Raw genomic sequence first — 20,919 nt, 5'->3', positions numbered from 1 at the left:
CCATTTCTGCCTTCTTGCCTCTAGCCATGCCCTCAGCCCTCGCATGAATGCTTCTGAGGCTGAAGAGATGGGAGCGGGTGATGTACAGCAAACTCTGCATTTAGCTCACTGGGGAACTCCCGGGTTCCAGGGAAAGCTGCTCCAACCTGCTCACACCTCCTACTCATCTTTGTTATTGCTGAAACAGTTCATAGAAACAGGACCTGATCTGCACTTTCTTGAAATAACACTGGATTCTGATGGCTCTGATAGCTGGAGGTAATGGCACATTTAATGGAAAACGTTTTTTGCCTATAGGCAGGACTCTGAAGGATACAACATCAAAGCCATTACTCCTTATAGTAAAGCTGGATAGGAGATATCTTTTTTTTTTTTTTTTAATTTCAAGATTTTTTCCTGAGAGTCCAAAACTATTCTTGACCCTCATTGTGTCCAACCCAGACTGTCAAAGCTTTTTGTGCAGAGAAACTCCATGCACTTGCTTGAGGTGCCAATAACATCCAGGGTGAGCATGCACTTGGCTTATAACAAAGTGCATGATTCAGTCTGGGGCACTGAACTTTTCATATCCAAGATGATTTCCCTGAACATCAATAAATTTTGCTGTGTTTTTGCAAATGCCTCCATGTCACATCAGGCCAACTTTGTATCAATAATTAAATATACACTGCTACAGTGACTGATGTATGGTTCCCTACCTTCTAGATGAATGCCTCGACTGCACAGCTATAGAATCAGTCTCCCTTGCTTTATTTGGCTTGGTGACTGTTTAATTATTTATACAAAATGAAATGTCTTTACAAGCCTGACAGTGTTTAAAATTTTTAAAAGAATTAGAAGTATTTAGGAGCTGCTGGTCAGCACCTTCCCTTTGCCTGGGCACAGTTCAAAGCCCTCTTCCCAGCAACATTAGACTTGAGGTGGAACATGTCCAGCAAGTGACTGTGTGATGTCTGTAGGAACTCTCTGTTCATACTTAAATCTTAAAAACTTAATTACTCTTGTGCAATGTTGTCCAGTTCCAGATGACATTTAAATTCTAGAGAAAGTTTGTAAACTTATGTGCAAGTGTCTTCTCCTCTCCATTTTTGCTACCAAGCAGCTGTGTTTCCTGCACCCTGACCTTAGCCTTAATATGGGGAAAGCAGTTTCAAATGTATGTTCTGAATAAAGTAAACATTAGCAAGGACTTATAACCAAATGTCTCACCACCTAGCTATTAAGCTCCATTGGGATGAGAATTTCTCCTTGTAAATTTGATCAGAATTGCTGGCCTTATCAAGCTTTCAGTGTATGTCCATTGGAATAGTGGTTTATAACCTGAGGCTAAGCACACTCTAGAAAGCAACTGGAATAGCAAACCCACCACTACGTAATAACTCATGCCATTACTAAAAATGTATAAACGTCTACAAACTTAAGGTTCAAAACTAGTTTGTACAGATCTTTAAGAATGTAGAGTACATCTCATCCTTCAATATAAATATATTTCATTAGAAGTATATCCACTTTAAATATATGCAATCACAAAACTTCTTTTGTTTAATTACATTAAAAACAGTCAAATGGCCAAAGTAAAACAAATATATAGAAATTAAAAAAAACAAAGGAATGACATGTCTGCAGAGCTTCAAATCCAGACAATTATCATTTATGGGTTTCCACATTAGAAAAGTAGGAATGCTGTGCAGAAAGGCTACCAGGACCTTATCACTGAGAAATTAACACTGAAGTTTTAGAGCCTTTAATAGGAACATCGTAGTGCTGATTTTAAGCCAACCTTTCCCTATTAGGAATGTAACTTTATTAAGTTGCAAGGTAGAGACAGATTTCAAGAATGTACTTAAGGATCATTGTCTATTTATTAAATTATAGATAGCTATAGGAATAAATTCTAAAAGCCTTAGTTTGATTCTTGCATTTTAAAATTAGCATGAAACTTTCCATGCAGGAATACAGTGCAAGAACTACACTTAGAGTTGAAAACCGTCTTCACCATGTATTATGGTAAATGCTGCCTTTCTACATTTATGCTTGTTTTGGATGATACTTAAATTTTAGAGTGCTTGAGTTTCGTCGGCTCTTTATGTGCGAATGTCTTCTCCTCCCCATCTTGAGCACAAAGCAGTTGTGGTTTCTACACTCTGTCAGATGTAACCTTAGTGCTAATTTGAGAAAAGCAGTTCTCACATTTAGTGCTGAAAGACTGATAACTGAATCCACAAAGGAATGACACATTTTCAGCGAAGAAGTACAGGGGCTATGGACAATAGCTGTGCTTTCCCACTGCATAAATGCTCCTGACTCAGCTGTCATTGTGCAAATCTACTGCACAAAAGCAAATTTTATTTGCATGATTGGACTCTATGTCGCCATGACTATCAGAATGAAAATGGGTGTCACTCTACCAGGTACCAAGCTAGATGGTTATGTCTGTAACCCTTGTACCTTAATGTCTCCTGAAGTCCAGCTATCTTCTCTATTATTACAATAAAATAAACCAATGAACCATATTTCTGGGTTAATGGGCAAGTATGGACTGTAGAATTGAATTGTAATAGACCTGAATCTGTCCTTACAGTAGTCTGGATGAGTTATGACCAAACTAAATTTAACAGGACAAAAGTCAGATTCATGCAACACATCATACTAAAAATATACATACATACACATACACACACACATGTTTATCTGATACAAATATCCAATGTACATATCTTATATTTTTTTGTTTATCCAACCTACCATGAACTTTGCAATTTTAATTATGAGACTGATTGGCTACGTTATGGATCGTACATAGAGCTAATATAATAACCAGTATGAAACAAAAAGTTCCTGATTGTAGCTAATAAGAAACTGCGTTGATAAAAGATTGTCTTCTGTTATACACTAAAAATTTTCATGAACACTTTGCACTGAATTGCAAAACCACATAAGAAAACCCAGACCTCAGCACAGACAAATATAGCCAGAAGTGAAAAATATCTTAGCACAAAATATTCTGTGAATTCAAAAACAGAAGTGCAAGTCTGGCAGATGCAAGCAGCATGTACAGCAAAAGTTGCTAGTCAAGTCTTTAAAATTAAAATATAAATTAACTCAGACTAACTACAACTAGTATTACTGGCTCACTTAAATCAAATGTCAGCTTTTTCAATTGATGAATACTCATTTCCAAAATGTTCATCGTTCTGGTATAGTTAATGCCAAGCATAAAACCACTTAAGTTAGTGAAAATTTGACTCCAGTAGAGCTTGGATAGAGTAATCAAATATATTTTAAAGCATTTTGGTACATGAAGTCAAAAACAGGTTTTCACTGATACTCTCCCTCTCCTCCCATACACACAAACAAGCAACTACAGGCTTGTTAGTAATATCCGTACAATAATGTACGCTTTTTTATTGTGTTAAACTGTTGAATATTTTGAAACTCAACACCTTGGAATACCTAGGACTCCTTTTACTTTTTCCAAACTACTGACAGCTCTGGCCCACTCATAAAACTGTTGATCCACTTTCTGCTGGACTTTGGTGGCCGGTGTCAGGTTCCTTTCAATCCACCCAAAAATTAAAGTCTATACAGAGCACAGTCCTGTCCAGGGCTCTGTAGCTACTTTGTGTTGACGTGTGGCTGATGCCTCCACAAGCCTTGAGCTTCTGTCCAACTTGCACCCTACAGCAATCTGCTGCTGTGTCTTAATTGTGTTAGCTGTAGCTTCTATATATGTTTTAAATTGAATAACACTCCACAAATCTCAATGTAATTAAAACAAAAATGCTTCTTTATAAATCACTTTTGATTAGTTTAACTGGTTTAAGACAAAATTCTGCTCCAAATAAAAGAAGGGTGTATATGTCACATATGTTGCTGGAATGCTAGTTGTTGCTGTGTGCTAGTCTTTAATGGCTAGATGAATGTAACTGGATAAATGTACATTTTACATACCATTTAGCCACCGGGAGTCATGCTGCTCTGTTCTGATTGGATGATGATGCCCCAGAGTTCGGAAAATGGCAAAGTCTCTGCCCATGAAGTCTGCTGCTGTGCCAGAGTACAATTCTCCATCTGTGGGAGGATGTAATTGTAAGCAACATTTCTCAATTTTCCAGTCATGTTAAGTCAGAGAAAGTTGTCAGTCCTGTGTTTATATTACACTAATAGGGGTAATGAGAAAATTATAAAGCAATAAGCCATATGCAATGCATTGTCATTGGAAATATATGATTAGACCCGCTCACTCACTGCAGAGCTCACTGTAACCTCTCTCAAATGAGCTGTATCTCCCAACTGTTAGTGTAGGCACTTCACAAAGATATGTTTGGATTCTTAGGCTGAAACAGTGATGGCTTGTACACCTATATCTGGAAGACAGTGGTATGCAATGCCCCCAAAATCTACCCAACTGTGAAATTAGCCTGTTTTGAACAGAAATTTTGACTGGAGACTTCCAGAGGTTCCTCCCAATTTACTGGGGTTTTGTTATTCTGTGTTTATAAGAGTAAATTGGCTCATTCACTTGCAGTTCAGAATGTCATCGTGTCTTGTGAATTTTTCATACAAGAACATTGGACATCTCCACATTTTTTTATTATTATTATTTTTTTTTTCCTTAATCAGGCAAATCCTATGTAAAATGTATCTTCTACAGGGAAGACAAACATGCCTTTCTCATCCTGCCACCTTTGTAATTAAGACTGGTAAAGTGCAACAGCTGAGGGAGATCATCCCCTACTACCCTTATCCCATATGTACCATAGTGAACAGATTTAAAACTTGACCTGTGATACTTCAACCCATACGTGGCATACACATAGCCTAGCTGCGGATGAAACTCATAATATTAGGGTCCCAATGTGCCCATCCTGAACCAGGTAGAAGGATCACAGAGGAGACAAAGAGAAACAGTCTAAATGCAAAGGACTGGGTCAAGTTAAATACATGGCAACTGGTAGAGAAAATTAAAATAATAAGTACATAGCAGTGGAACCCACAAAAAACTTCCAGAAATCAAAAAATAACATGTCTTTCTGATATATATTTTTTTGAGTTTGCCTATGAAAGTACTCTGAATTTAAATAGTTAAAAAATACATTTTTTTAAGACTGTGCACTTCTATGCCTGTCTACGAAATGAGATACCCTCTCCTATTTAATAAGGAATTAAAAAGCATTATTGTTTCTACCTGCTATTTTCAGGCTACCTATTTTAAATGGGTTTCCTGTGAAAAACAGAAGTTTGAGGATGAAATAGCTCTTTCTTTAAGCTAAAGTAATAATATTTTATAGTCACAATGAATACCATACCTTCCTTTCAAAACACTCTTTGCAAACAAGTGTATCATTTTCATGGCAGTTTTAGGTGCTTGTATGGTGGGACAACCATGTCCAAACATGCTGTTGCGATATCATTGGTATCTTTTCCCCAGAATACTGACACCATGAAATTATCAATTGAACCCACAGTGGCTCTGTACCATATGGTAGTCACGAAAGTCAAAAAGGGTGAAAACATGATAACAGAAAGGTGTGGAATTGAATGAATTCACAGCAGAGACTAGAAGCAAATAGACCAGTCATGCCCAGCAGGAGATGTAATCAAAAGTGAAACAGAAGAGCATATCATTAATTAACGATTTATCATTCCACTATGTCATTTTTAACTTTTTTGAAGGACAGACAATCACTTAATTATAGTGATTATTATGTACTGGGTATGCAGCTGAGATTTTAAAATACGTAAAATCTTTTTGCTTGTGAAAATGGCTTTGATACTATGCTTAACCTTTCTTTAACCTTAAATTCATTTGCTTGTCTTCCACTCCCAAGTGAGTTAGGATAGATCAATATAAATCAAAGGGAAAAATAAAAAATATAACAAGCCCTATTTTACATCCTAGTTATCAGCAGATAGAAAGGTCAATCAATTAAAAAAATAATTCTTTATTTAATACGGCATTATTAAAACTAGAGAAATAACTAAAAAGCTCATTGAAATTATATATTTGAAATATTTAGAATTTTAGGAAGTTTTAACACCTCAGTTTCTAGCTCACTACATAAACACCACTGAAAATCACATATATTCCAGGTTTGACTCAGTTAATCCCAAGACCATTTAAGGTTACTCTGCTTTGATGTGGCTGGTACTTTTTGTCAGTAGTGACAGGGTAAAAGTTATGATGGGCTTCAGCATGTTCTGAAGGAAGAAGTGTCTATAGGAAACCAGCTGCCTTGTCTTTGCTTTCTATTACAGCTTCTCCAGCTTTCAGTATACCTACTCCAGTGCCTGCAATTTTAACTGATTTGCTTTGATTTCCAGCAGGAACCAGCCAAAGGTCCGTTGAAGTCAGTGGACTTCAGATACAATCTTTAACTCAGGAGAATATGTGATAAATAGCTTCCTGTGCACTGAAGCCACAGAACAGCCCGTTAAGTGTTTTAAATGTATTCTCATGGACACAGGCCTAACCTTTTTCATTTTTGGCGGGATCAGAGGTGTGGTGTTGCAGTAAAGAAAGAAGGGGATTTGGACCTCTCTCAGATAGGAATATCAAGGAATACTCTTTCATTTAGTAAGACTTCAGACAATTTTTGCTAAATTCAGGGTGAGTCTCAAGTCAAATTCCAGATGTGCGGATCCTTTAAGTTAGAACTATTCAAAAGCTATACAAGAATTTTTACTCGCCTCCAGTTAAAAGTAAGTTAATCTGTGTTTCCCTATGCAGACCACCTTTGGGACTGAAAATGGGGGAAGAGGAATTATTTTTCCGATGTACTGAACAGAAGCCGCATGGAACTGTATGACTCTCCCCAACATCTCCCCAAGTTCATTAGATGCTATTATGTTAAAAGCTGAAAAGTATACATTTATTTGCTGAATTGTTTCTATTCAGCCCTTAAAAAAAAATCTGCATTCTTAAATATACATATATCTTTTTGGAGGGTACAGAAGTACAAGCTTCCTTTCTGAAAGAAATAAGAAAATTTAATTTTTTATTTAATTTTCAGCATATAGATGGGGATAGCTGTATAATGTCTCACATTACTAGAAACTAGTTATATCATGTTCCCAGCTGGTATTTACTTAAGAGTAGAGTAACAATAACTACCTTTAATGAACAACACTTAAAAAATAATGAAAAAAATGTTTGCAGGATGAAACAAAGAACACATATTAGAAAAATATTGGAACTATTTAATAATGGTGAACCTTTGCAGTTGTTTTTCCAAATATTATTTATTTTATTAGGAGGGAAGGAACTCTGAAGATCCTTTTTAAACTTACAGAAGTTTCAGCTGAAATAGAAAATAAGAATCCTGAGTACTAATGGCTATTAAAGATCTTAAATTACTTTTTGCAAATTAACCTTCATCTTTTGACCAAATTCCAGCTTGTGTAATTACATTTTACATACCTAAGATTTACCTTCTAGTTAGAGAGTCAAGAATATACACCTTTCCCCCACTTTGTAAAATCTTTCTTTAGTGTTTTTGATGAAGAACAGAAGTTATTTTTTCCTTCACACATTTAAACATACAAATTACTTTTACTTCTCAGCTTTCTTTTTCCTTATAGTTACATTGTGTTACTAATTACAGTGTTGCATTTTAATGAGTGCTGGGTAATTTTTTTTATAGTTGCCCTCTTGAACCTTAAATAATCCCTGTTTGCTTGTGAATAGGGACTGGAAGACAAGGGGCCAGGAGCAGCTGAGTTATCATTCAGCTTAGAAGGGAAGAGGCAGTCCATTCCTGTTCGTCTTTGTTTAGGGGATTTGTGGTCAAGAAGGTCTTCTGGCCTTCATAGTCCCATTCATTACCTCAGGCCAGCGCTACCTGCTTCAGAAAGCAGTTGGACCATACCTCTCCATACAGTCATTGCTTGGCCAGGTCAGTACCAGTTTCTCACCCCCCAGGGTGGTGTGAAGTTTCTCACTTCCTACTTCAGGACAGGAAATTATTTTACCTTTGGTCATCATTTTGCCACATTTTTTTTTTTTTTTTGGCAAAGATAAGAGTAAGCCATTGTGAACCAGTGGTGAATCTGCTGTACACTTTCTTAAATATCAGGGGAATGTCTTCAGTAAAAGATTGAAATAAATGCAGCATTACAATCATTAACACAATATAACTGTGAAGTGGCTATGAATAGTCAGAGAAAGGGTGTTCATATTCAGGATGCAGGAATGTTAATTTTAGGTTCACCCTGAGTTTTGTGTAAGTCACTAAAGCAGAAATTAGTCACTGGCATTGAATTTTGAATCTGTGCCATTTTACACAGTGTTAATACACCCATCATTCTATCTGAAGCCTGATTCAAATCAAAATATGATGCTCAGTCTACTGTTTATTAGGAAGAAGAATACGTGGAGTGAAAATTATAGTGATAGAGAGTGGGGTCAAGAAAGCAAAGATGTTTTAAAGACATGAAATCTAAGCCAAGGGAAATAAGATAATCATATTTGTGCAGGACTGAGAAAAAAAAATGTGGAAAGCTAGACACTGTTGACTTTGTGCAGTTGCATACCAGGTATACCATGTAATACTGGCTTGTCATCATTCTCTTTCTTTATTGTATATTAAAGTAAATAGTAAAGCCATTCCCTTGAGAGCAGCTCTGCCACAAATTCATGTTGCTCCAGGCACTAATTTATACACTGGCCTTTTACACACACATTTTTTTTTCCTTTCTGTTTGTATGGGGTACAAGTTGGAGCAAGATGTGGACTTCTTTTTTGTTTTTCCCTTTTAAAAAGTGCATGTCCCCAGGGTAGCTCATCACCTGTGATCATCAGGGGCTTCGAAGATCAGGAAATGGGGCACATTGAAGATTAAATTTTTGTTGCTGGCTCTTTTGAATAGCTTCACTTTTAAGTGCAATGTAAATACAATACGGGTAGTTGCTAGGAAAGATTAGCAATACGGGCAAAGTCCTGGATAAAACAAGGTATCTGATTATGTGTCATTTCCTAAAGACTTATGTGATAAGAGAATCTGCAGTCTTCTGAGATATTGTTATCCCCTTGATTTTGAAGTTGTGATTAATTTCCAGAAAGTTACACATTAAGGATGTTAAGTGGCTACACCTGGGTAGAGTTCTTACAGAAAGAAGAATCTAATTTGTTTTGCTCTTAATTTCTTCTCACAAAACAGATTTTTGCCTTTTTTTAAAGGAAGAAGGAAGAACAATGAACACAATTCAATTAGATAAATTCAATCAATTAGATAAATTCAATCAATTAGATTAGTTCAATTAGATAAACACAGGCCAGGTGCTCTGTACATCCATATTCCACAAAACTAGGCATTACTAATTCACATATACTTAATTTCCTGAAATTTCTCTTTTTCTGGCCAGGAACTTAATAGCTTTCACTGTCAGATATATTTCTTCAGTTGAAACATCATCTTAAGTCTTGGACCTGTGAATGCTTGTGTATCTCTAGCTCACGCGTGAATAAAAATTGGCTATGGGCTTTCACAACAAAACCGATAAAAGGAAATGCTTATTCTTCATCTCACTTCATTCCTAGATCTGCTGGTGCAGCCGTCAGTGAGGCCAGACAGTAAACTGAGCAATTAAAATGCCTCCAGAGTCACGTTGCTCTAAGAAGGAGAAACACACTGCAGAATCAAGGCCTTACAGAGGGATAAAGCAATTCACGTGATTCTTGAACCTTGGTTTACACAAACCTTGTTCTCAAGACAGCTGGGCCAACTATATTAAAAAATGAAACCAGAATGACTTCAGCCTAGAAAGAAAGCACATAAAACAAAGTCCTATCATAGGTGCTATAAGGAGAAAAAAAAAAAAAGAGACAGAAAACTGGCAATTATCATCTTTGCAGTGAACATCTCATTGAACATGTGTTCTGACACCTACCGACTAAAAGAGAAGCTGTCAGCAATTTAGGATCATAAGGGCTTTTCCCTCGGCCATTTTCAAAATGAGAATCTTCCATTCTGAAAATGTTGTCCTGTAGGGTGGAAAAAAGAAAGAAAAAAACATTATTTGATGAAAGAACACCTTAAAAAAGTTGAATTAAATAGAGCACAGTATATATGATTCATACTGGTGCTTGTGGCTTAAGGGAAGTCTACATCACCAGATTTTTATTTTTTTTTAATTTTTTTTTCCAGTACTATGCAATGCAACTTTTAGAAAATACCAGCTGGTGAAAAAGTAAAGTACATGGGGTTATAAAGAAAGATTTAAAAGTGTCTCGGTCAGCACTAACTTTCAAATCACGGTCAGTAAATACAACGCAATGGGTTTTTCAGTACATTTAATTACTTTAATTTTAACTAGGGAACCAAATCTGCCAATCAAACTTAATAGTTTGTTTATCTTATGTTTTGCACTGAGTGTAAAGCCAGAAGAATAGATGCTTTTTGCATAGTAGACATTACATTGACAGAAGACTTGAGGAGCTGAATTTCAGCTGAATGCTGAAATTTCCATTTCCCATCGGCAGTGTTGTTAATTTTCATTGACACCTAACAAAGTCAAGGAATTCCAATGCCAGGACACACTCTGGCAGCTATTCCGGTTATTTAAGTCTGTGCACCCAGTCCTTAGTTGTTTATGCTTATGCCTATCTCAGGTAGATGTTGAAGGTCCTCCACTAATAAATATTCATAGGACAAAGTAGCTTAGGCTGTAGTAGCAACTACAGCATGCTTCAACCTCTTATTATTATTATTTTTTTTTGCTGTCTGGTCAGAGATCAATTACCTGTTGTAGGAAAACAAACAAAAAGAAACAGAACAGAATATGTTTAAAATATGTATTCATAGTAGAAAGCAACTGAGAAGATGTTACAATACTTTTCCTTAGTTATCTCTTTATCTCAATTCTCATGTCCCTACAGCACTCACTGCTTCCATGAACTATCTAAAGCCCCTTCTTTCTTATTATCATTGCCCTTTTACAATCAGAGAATCATTGAGCTTCCGGTTGTAAGGGCTCTATAGGTATCATTTAGTTAAACCTTCCACTTGAGGTAAGACTATTGCCAACACAGGTTTGGTTTTGTCTAAACAAATCATAAAAATCTTCCATTGTCCTGTTAATAAAGCATTATTTCTAAACTGAACCTTCCAAGGAGTAATATATGGTTTTTGGTCTTTATTATATCATCTGTAACGATGGTCTTTCCTATTTGATCTCAGGTTGCCCAGAGAAGTTGTGGACGCCCCATCCACATGTGGATGTGGCTTTGAGCAACCTGGGTTAGTGGAAGATGTCTCTGCCCATGACAAGGGGCATGGAACTCAATGACCTTTAAGGGTCCCTTCCAACCCAAACCATTCTACGATTCTATGGTTCTATTTGTATTTACCCTTGAAGTAGTCATAGTCTATCCTTAAGTTGTCCATTCACCTTCTCTTCTCTACTAAATTTCAGGCTAGAACTTCACAAGAGCTTTACTCCAATGTAAACTGTAGAAAGTATCTTTGTCCAGTGTTCACAAACAAAAGTCTCAAAATTGCACGTAATGCTTTTATCCTCAAGGGCAACGCTCCAGTGTTCACTGGAGTCCTGGAACTCCACAGTGTTATTGTGGGGATGCAAAAAGTAAAAATTAAAATAACGACTGAAATCTTATTCAGCAATTGCCTTGGTAATCTATTTTTTATTTTTATTTTTTTATGTGAAGATCAGTCACACAAATATCTGATGCCTTTCTCACGACCAGTGAATTCAAGTATCTGGAACCAACGCTCTCCCTGGCACCATGCCTTCCCCATCTTGCTAGCCCGTGCTGAATTCAGGCCTTGGCCAAGATCAATGACCAAACACACTTCCAAATGGTATTATTTTTTATCTTTTAAGGCCATGTTTCTGTAAGTGGATCACAGGCTATAGTTTTTGTTGCAGGCTTGTTTAATTACATTACGCAAGCACATATCTGTGTATCTGTGTGTGTGTATTACATATTTTCAAAGGAACACCAGAAGGACTTTACATTTCACTTCTTTTACTGGAGAAATTGGCGAAGGGAAAATTGACTATTAATAGGGCAGTCTATCTGGAGAGGCTTAGTAAGCTTTAACATAAAAAGTTTGGGCACAACTTTGTGAAGTTTGATCCCAGAATTCAAGCTCAGTCTCCTAAAGCATGTTCTTGTAGATGAAGCTTGCCTGATTATGTTTATACAGTCATCCTGGATCTGCAATATCTTTCACAATATTAAATTTCTTCATTTTCCTTTGTCCTTTCTACTTTTTAGTAGTTCAGATGCATTCCTCACTTCCATCCAATTTTCTGACTTTGTTTCTTCTAACAAGAAATGAATAAATAATGAAAAAGAATGTATTTATGTATTTAATTCTGTGGTAGGGTCCATATCTAGATCTTGAAAAATAAATAAAAATAGTAAATTGAGAAGAATGTTAGACCTGAACTGCAATAATAGAAAATGCTACTAATGCTACAAGCCATTACTGAAAAATGTTATTATCGATCTATGTTTTCTCAGGATTTTTTTCTTAGTAGATGATAATTGCTCAACATGCACACCAATAGATATTTGATAAGACTATAAAGTCAGTGGTAGGACAGTTAAAGCAGAAATTATTCCCAAGATTATCTCATTTTGTCATTATTAGACAAATAGGAAACAGATGTGGAAAGTGATTTGATGTAGGAAGGATCTGATTTTTTGCTGTATTCTTCTGGTTTATGTCACTGTAACTCCACTGTTATTGGTGTGTAGCAAGCAAAAAAGAGTGAAGCACTGGTCAGCATAAAAGAAATGATCTACACTTCTCTTCATGGTTGTGGAATAAACCATTGGAGATAGGAAGCATGACAGGGAAATCAATCCCACAGTGTTTTCATATTTCAGTTAAAATGCAACATAGAGACGCATACATTAACTTTCCAAATTTATCAGTGAGTAATAATGATGATAAACATATCACTGTAAAGTGCCAAATGAATGTATCATGGTTAGTCTGAAGCCCCAGGGAGTTTTCATAAACATGCTGTAGGAAGTCTAACCGATCACAAATAGGGCAACTTGCCCAATTATCTTTTTGGGTTCTGAAATCAAACAATGGAGGAATAAAAACTTTCCTATATACTCTCCCCAGCTCTGTCTTCCTCTCAGCCCATCCACTGTAAAGCCTAGAAAGTGATATGATCAACAACAGGTACTTGATTGTACAATCAGTGGTCTGTGGAATTTGCATCCAAGTTCTGCCCTGAGATGCCATGTCAGCAGGAGGTCAGATGAGAAGTCAATGTGAATATCTGTGGGCAAAATTTCATCTCTTCATTTTCTACTAAAGGTGTTCTTGTTCATTGTCCAGAGAGTTAACCTCCACATAAAACAGAAAACTTAGGTTACGTTCCTGATGTTATTAGTTGTCCTGTCCACCCAAACTATGCTTCAAAACCTGTGTACAGGCAGCAGAGTGAGAGAGGGCAGCCCTTTGGTAATGACTCTAGTAAAAAACCATTCTCCCTGGAGCTAGCAAATAAGAAGGGTCTGCTCAGAGACTTAGGGGGCCTTTAGACTGTGTATGGCCTTTACTTGCACAGGACAGCTGAGAGCTAGAAATCATGCATGCCCATTATTTGCCCCAAGAAAAGTTTCTAAACAGTTTGCAGTTTTGCTTTCTCTTGGGTTTTACTGTACTTTGAATGCCAAGAATGATACTGCAGTAAGTCAGCAAATACCTTAGCCATATTCTGCAAGAAAAGCTGTGTATTCACCAAATGCTCATTGCTTCGAAGTTTTGTGATGGTTATTATATTACTAAAGAGAGGAATTAATGACAAAGAAAGCTTGCCAAGGCTGACTGTGATAAGAGCAAATTCCCTAGAAATGCAAAAGGAAAAATAAAAGGGCAAATAGATATTCAAAGAAAGGCCTTTGTAACTAAACAATAAGCCCAATTTACTGTGCAGAACCATTCTTTAGTTTCTCTGGCAGCCCAAAAGGACAATACAATATACATCCAACCTCTTTAAGGATTCCAGTAGCTCAAAACCTAGCAGTAGAATGTTTTATTTAGTTGGTGTGTGAGTTATTAAGCTCTAAGTTTATATCTCACTGATGTTTCTCTATAGCTGGCTCCTTAAAATAACTGCTTTTCTGTACCACACAGTGTGATTGATGTCAAGACTTAGCCAGAAATAACTACATTTCATTCCTGGAAATGAATGTAAAAGTTCTTGTGATTCCCATTCTTTAACCTCATAATCTGCCATTTTCAGGCTATATAGATTCACTTTCAAACAGCTGAAACATGGTTGATATAATGTCCTATATCATGATACTGAGTAGTGACAAGACATTGCTACTTGACAAGACTTATTTCATATCTTGCTATTTAATAGTTTCAGTCAGATGGTATCATACAAACATGATACAATATATACATAAATGTAAATGTATATGCTGACTACATATCCACATATACATAGATCTGTAGATACACCCAGTATAAGAAATTTTAAAATCTTTTTTTTGGCATCTCTCTCAGCAACTATCCTATCCAGAACTGCCTCAATAAATAAAGGAAAAGAAAGATGACAAAACACACTACTTTTTTATTATTACTGTTATTGTTGTTATTATTGTTATTATTAATAATAATTATTATTGTTGATAATTATTATTATTTCCTACTTTAGTACTGTTTCCGGCTTGTAAGAAAGCTGGTGATTAGTGGGGAAGAGCTAACCTCCTTGAATGGATAGCAGTAACTATAGAATTTTGGGGCGATTTTTTTTTCAGACTTTTCAGACTAGTCACGCAGAAACCATCACAGAATTGCAGAGCTTACTGCAGCAAAACCACTGCTAGTCAGTAACAAATTAATACAGTGCATGCAGATTATCTGAATAAGCTATGTTGCTGGAGTGTACACAACCACTAAGAAGGTACTAGTGGTTTAGATTATAAGACACGGAAGACATAGCAGGTTTGACAGCAGTGATGCTCCCCAGCTGTGCCAGTACAACTGAAGGAACTCATATCCTTACTCTTGTAACCCTCAAACCATAAATAGAAAGAAGCACATCTTCAAGGTATCTTCCAGGGACTAGATGATCGTCATGATGAACAATCATGTGGGATGGTCCAGAAACATTCAGAATGCCAGGAGCCAAAAGACTAACATATCTTTTGTTTAGCAAAAAAAGTAGAGTTGGCCACAGCTGCAAGCATTATTGATGTTAATATTTCCCTTGCTGTTCTCACAGATTCTCTTGTACTACCGTGAAGAATTTCACATGACAAATAGACTACAGAAAGAGAAGAAAAAAAAAAAGGGGGGGGTGGGGGTGGAGGTGGGGGGGTGGGCGGTGGGGGGGAGAGAAATAAGCAAAAATGATGATGGGGGGAGTGCCTGGAGTATTACAATGCACCAGAAAGGAAGATCCATTTGGAAGACTTAAGTCTGATGCCAGTGTCTCTTAAACAAGCCAGAAGTTTCTGGTGTTGAGATATGTTCTCTGTGTTTTACAGCATTTGTGAGAACAAAAGGAAAAGTCTCACTTCTTGCTCAGAGGAAAACCTTCAGAGACATTAAGGTCTGGATTTATCCCTTCTACACAGAGGCATTAACTGAGCTTGCTAAATTTGCTGCCCTAATCACAGTCAGCAAAAAGCAAAAGGTGCCTCTGAATGGTGAGTCAGCCCAACTAGGAACAGCAGTTCCCAAGGGCAGGTTCCCCCTTCACTGACCATAGAAGAAGCTTCATGATTTTCGGTCTGAGCTAACAGGATAGCCTTCCTGAAACGAACACTGCTGAGGCAGCTGATTCAAGACATCTGACTTTGAGAACACAGGCTGATAGTTTTTGTTTGTTTGTTTGTTTTGTTTTGTTTTGTTTTGTTTTTCTTTCTCTCCAATAGTTATATCAGTGATTTTTATTTTTTTAATTATTTTTCTTTTGCCCAGTACAACTTTTTCAGCAGATATTCTTTGATTATATCAAGGATATTTCAGTCTTTTAAGTACATTTCACTCTATGAGAAATGATTTTTTTTTATGAATTGTGTTACTTTTCAAGATGAATTTTAAGTGGAACAACTGTGTGGGATATGGCTATGTTGTTATTGTTATTATATTTCCTATTTCACACATTCTATTGAGTCATGAAAACTTAAATATGAGGACTTTGGTTTCAGGTTTGGGAATCATGCTGTTATAGAACTTTTAATAAGGAACTTTTATTAAAGTCATCCCAGTGGAATGTTTTATTTAAAAAAAAAAAAAAAAAGAGCAAGTGCAAATAAATATAATGTGAGAAATTATGCAAAAAATACAAATATTAGAACAAATGTAAATATTGAGGCAAGTGGTAGCCATTTGGGAAATAGGTGAAAAGTGACTGAAGCAATAATGCAACTGTTTTAAATCATTAATTATTAAAAAAAAAAAAAAACAACAACAACAACAAAAAAGAAATACAATGGGCTTCTGACTTTTAGTGTTCAGGCTCTATGTGCTATAGGGTTTTTATCTGTACACATTTGGGGGATACTGGACTCTGGAATAAAAAACCACACCTTTATTATATTTTGTTTTTCCAACTTAGGACTCAGCCAAATTGAGTCATTGGAAACCAGTTTTAAAACCCTGTGGGAAATAATTCTAAGTGACAGGTTTTTAGTTAAATTTAGTAATTTAGTAAAATGCCCGAAGGAGAGATCTCCAGCTTCTGTAGGACCTGCAGCTTAAACCTCCTTTTTTTTTTTTTTTTTTTTTTTTTTTTTTCTTGTGCTGTGCTGAAGATGATAGGGAAGGAACTTTGTTGAAAAGAATTTACCTGCAGAAGTGATGATGAGCTCCTGAGAAGATGTGCTCACATCTCTGTGCCTGATCTCAGGTGGCTTGCCCTGCTTCCTGTTCACTCTAAGCCCTCTCCAAGAGCCTGTGCATTAATTTCTGCCCTCCTTTTCAGACCCCAAACCAATCTTTCCAAGGAGCCGCTCGTGAAGTTCACTGAAATTTTGATACCTGTAAATCTTATTCTTGATGTTAAGCTGGAAGAGGTTTAAATATCATCTCTAGCTTCATGCTTCCTTTTGTAGATTTATGAAACAGAGCTCTTGTTTTTGTTTTCTCCTTTTATTCCAATACACCACTCATATGGGAAAGTTTTCCTGGCTTATGACATTCAGAATATACCTTAAGATGCAGTAGACAACTTGGGTAAGGACAAGTTTTGAAAACCTGTGTCCCTAGACTGAACTGAATTTGGACAACTCACTCTCTCAATAGCTCTATTTCAATCAAATATCAAAAATTCCATATTCCTTTGCTTTCTTTTTAAGTTAAATAAATTAATATTCATTAAGTTACCATAAGCCTTTGTGAAAATGGAAGTGTTCCATATCATATATAGCTACATAACTGAAATTCATTGAATTTAATGAAAAGGAAAACAGCCAAATGGGATGGAACACGTGTTATAATCTATTCGTTATTTCTAGCTTTAAATTTGTAACTCCTTCTGCCTCTGACTGAAAGACAAAGAAAATGATGTCAAATAGTGAGGAATTATTCACACCTGAACATCCAAGTTTGCATACTAATATTGGTATTTATGTGAAGAATAGCATCTTTCAAATAACTGTGCAACGTGTGTAAATAAAAGGAGGGCAGACGGTCAAACTGAACAGCTGCTCAAAAAAGAAATATGTGTTTGTGAACTTGGTTTTGCAATATTTCACAAGATATAGACACTAGAATAATGACTTTCATGCAAGATTTTTTTTCTGATATGTCATTTACACATTTACACCAATTCTAAAGCACTGATTAAATTAATGTTTTAGATATAATATTATTCTAATTCTGGATTACACAACTAAGTGAGCAGACATCAAAAATGTCAAAGAACTTCATTATAGAGTCTATACTATTTATTCCTTTAGCAAAACCTTTCAAATACAGTGATTATGAAAAATAAATAAAACAACAAACAAACAAACAAGAAAAAGCACACATAATTAACATGAATGACATGTTAACCTCAAGTGATTACTAAAGACAACAAAACGTCATCCCAATGGTATACCAGGCATTAGATATCATCAAGGATATTGAACAATTCTCAGAGGACACTGAGAATTAGAATGTCTTTGTATTGCAACTTTCTGGGTTGTCAAGTGTAATACATCACCTAAAATCACCGTCTGGCTCATATAGGAAGACCTCTGGAAATATAAGTACTATTACAATGACTGTCTGTTCTAGTCAAGCTATTAAGTGGTCTGCATATGTAAGCAATAAGATATACAAACCTAAAACCAGTAGACGTAACTGAACTACATAACCTGAAAGTCTCAATTCGTTTAGTGTTCTTATTCTTACCCCCAACATATTTTCCATTAAAAACATTTGGAACAAATTCTAATTGCTTTAGCAGATTCTACTACTACGTTAAATAAATTATTGGGCCATAGTCTATTACAGGATTGTAGTAGTTTTCTATGGTTATTTTTAGCATTCAAGACCACTGCTTTCCTCCTTTGTCTTCTGGATTTCCTGTATGTTATTAGACTGTGGTGAGGTCAGGCATCAGAGGAAATAACAGCAGTGCTAACTCCTAGGCCCAATGTTTTATGAATTACTGAGCATCAGTGATGTAATGGCAATAAATCTAACCTAGTCTCAGTCTTGTGTCCTGTTGTAAATAAATGAAGTTAGCAAAGGTGTTATTTTATTCAAGAGCCTTCCTGATGAGAATGAAAATGCTTCCCCCGGGGGACTGTTGGTAAAATTGCCTCTATAATTAGGGTGCTGTTTAACAAGAGAAAGGTTCTTCAGTTTTCCTGGGGAACTTTCATGTCTGAGACGAGTTTTGTCAAGGGTATCTTATTTACAACACAAAACAACTGCAAATTGGGGAAGCAATGTATAGAAAGGACTTAGTGAAGTGTAGTTAACATATAAGCGCGTATGGCCAAGATTTTCTGATTTCCCAAGTGATTTTGCATGCTCCCAAGTTGGACACCCAATTTAAGACTTGCTCAAGGGCTCTGATTTTCACTGAATACCTTCTGGGCAATTTAAAATTCTGATATTTTAAACTATTAGTCACTTCTGAAAAATTTAGCAATATGTCTGCATTGCTTTTTAGCCTATCTGGTTTTTAATTCCTAGTGTGGAAAAAAATAATAATAATTATGAGCACAAGTTCTAAATAAAGGTTTCCAAAAGCAGACTCTAAATGAGTGACAGAATGAGAAGGACCATAACAATATTATGAACTCTTCCCCTCCCATTCCCCCTTAGCTGTCCCCCTCAAACAAGACCTACTGAGCATGCTTTCAGAGAATTTGTGCAAGAAATAAAGAAGCAACACAGAATTACACCCTCAGAAGCTACTGTAGCAACTCTTAAGCTTTTCTCTTCTCAAGAGGTATTGACAGGTCTAGCCCAGTGTTTAATAAGCATTCAGATCTTAAAAAAAAAAAAAAAAAAAAAAAAAAAAAAAAAATAAACCAAAAAAAACAACAACACCCACAAAAAACAATCAAAACAAACAAAACAAAACAAAAAAAAAAAAAAAACATAGACAACGGCTCTGGAATATACAAGCTGACTGTCAATTTGCTTTTTGCTTCAGTGAATCAAAGCTTTGAGTTAAAACCTCTGCAATAAGCACCTATCTTTTGTCTTTGTTCCCTCCATTTACTTTCAGCATGACAACACCTAGACCTTCTGCAGCCTCGTTTTATTTTTGTCCTTAGCAAAAAATAATATCTTCAACATGTTAATAACTGGTATTGCATTAGAGAACAATACAGTTGAAAAGCTAACTTCACACGGAGACATAACTAACATAGTAGACATAATTATAAGCTCTCTCTGTGACAAGTTGCAATTACTCCTCATGGCACTGTTTAAGAGCAATGCATTTTTCATACGGGTTGAGGGGGTTCTATTACAAAAGTCAAGAATATTTGATATTCTTTTCCCAGTGCAACAGAAACTTTGCTGACATAAAAACAGATGGATTTAAGTGTTTTTGATTCAGGGTGACTGAAAAAAAATACATTAAAATTCACTTTTTTTTATTCACTAACTTGCCTGTTTTCTAGCATCCAGGAGGCCCCAGAAGGGGAGAGTAAATGAAACTGGCAAAAATAAAAAACACACTCAGCTTATACACATACATCTGTATATGGACACTCATAAATAGGAATGTTCAATATCACTGAGTCTAATCAGTATCCATCCAGTCAGACCACTCAGCTAGTGACATTAATATTTTTGAAGAAGAAATGGTGCCTTCTGTTTAAGAGAACTGTGGTTCAAAATCCTGGTCACAAAGATCATAGCATAGTATAGTACAGTGCAGTAGAGTATAGATCAACTTTGCAATTTTATTGATTAAAACAAAACCAGCAAATGCACCAATTCTCATAGAAAAGAAGTTGTTCTCTTTCAAGTTCTGTTGATTTCTGGGATAATTTTCTGTAGCCAATTTTAATGTAATCTAGATGAAATTTTTATTATTATTATTATTATTTTTTCTTGAGAAAGAAAGGTAGCATTTAGGTTAATTCATGTTTCATCACCCACTATGGGATCACACTGACAATGTGGAGTAGTTGTAGTCATGAATTGGGTTCTGCAGGAATCTTTGTGCTAAGAGGAGGGTTAAGGACTGTAAGAATAGACCCTACAGAGTGTCTAGGTGTGAGTGCCATCCTAAGTAAGGTGTCATCCCTGAGACCTTCATGCATATCTTCTCAGGTCCCATTCTGTTAGATCCTCATCCTAAAGACCACTGAAATCAAAGAAAGATTCCCCTCAAGTTCAGTGAATGCCAGAGGAATCTTTCTCATATCCCTTGCCATGTTTACATGTTAAGTTGCGGTCACAGCAAATCCTTCCAAATGACTGGGAATTAGAACAGTTGTTCTCCATCACTATCAAT

At 36.0% G+C, this 20,919-nt stretch overlaps 1 protein-coding gene across 5 annotated transcripts in view; it reads right to left on the bottom strand.

Moving 5' to 3' along the window:
* SEMA3A (semaphorin 3A) overlaps positions 1–20,919 on the bottom strand; it is a 331,651-nt gene that overhangs the window by 57,289 nt on the left and 253,443 nt on the right. For all 5 annotated transcript variants that reach the window (XM_040548218.1, XM_040548227.1, XM_040548247.1 and 2 more), the window contains 2 exons: positions 9,889–9,982; positions 3,952–4,071 (listed from right to left, as the gene is read on the bottom strand). In XM_040548218.1, the coding sequence (XP_040404152.1) occupies positions 3,952–4,071; positions 9,889–9,982 (214 nt within the window). The remainder of the gene's footprint in view (positions 1–3,951; positions 4,072–9,888; positions 9,983–20,919) is intronic.

This window comes from Cygnus olor, chromosome 1 (genome assembly GCF_009769625.2).
Source record: "Cygnus olor isolate bCygOlo1 chromosome 1, bCygOlo1.pri.v2, whole genome shotgun sequence".
Lineage (NCBI taxonomy): Eukaryota > Metazoa > Chordata > Aves > Anseriformes > Anatidae > Cygnus > Cygnus olor.
Note: the sequence above shows the minus strand (reverse complement) of the source record. Positions and strands in the feature narration are given on the sequence as shown.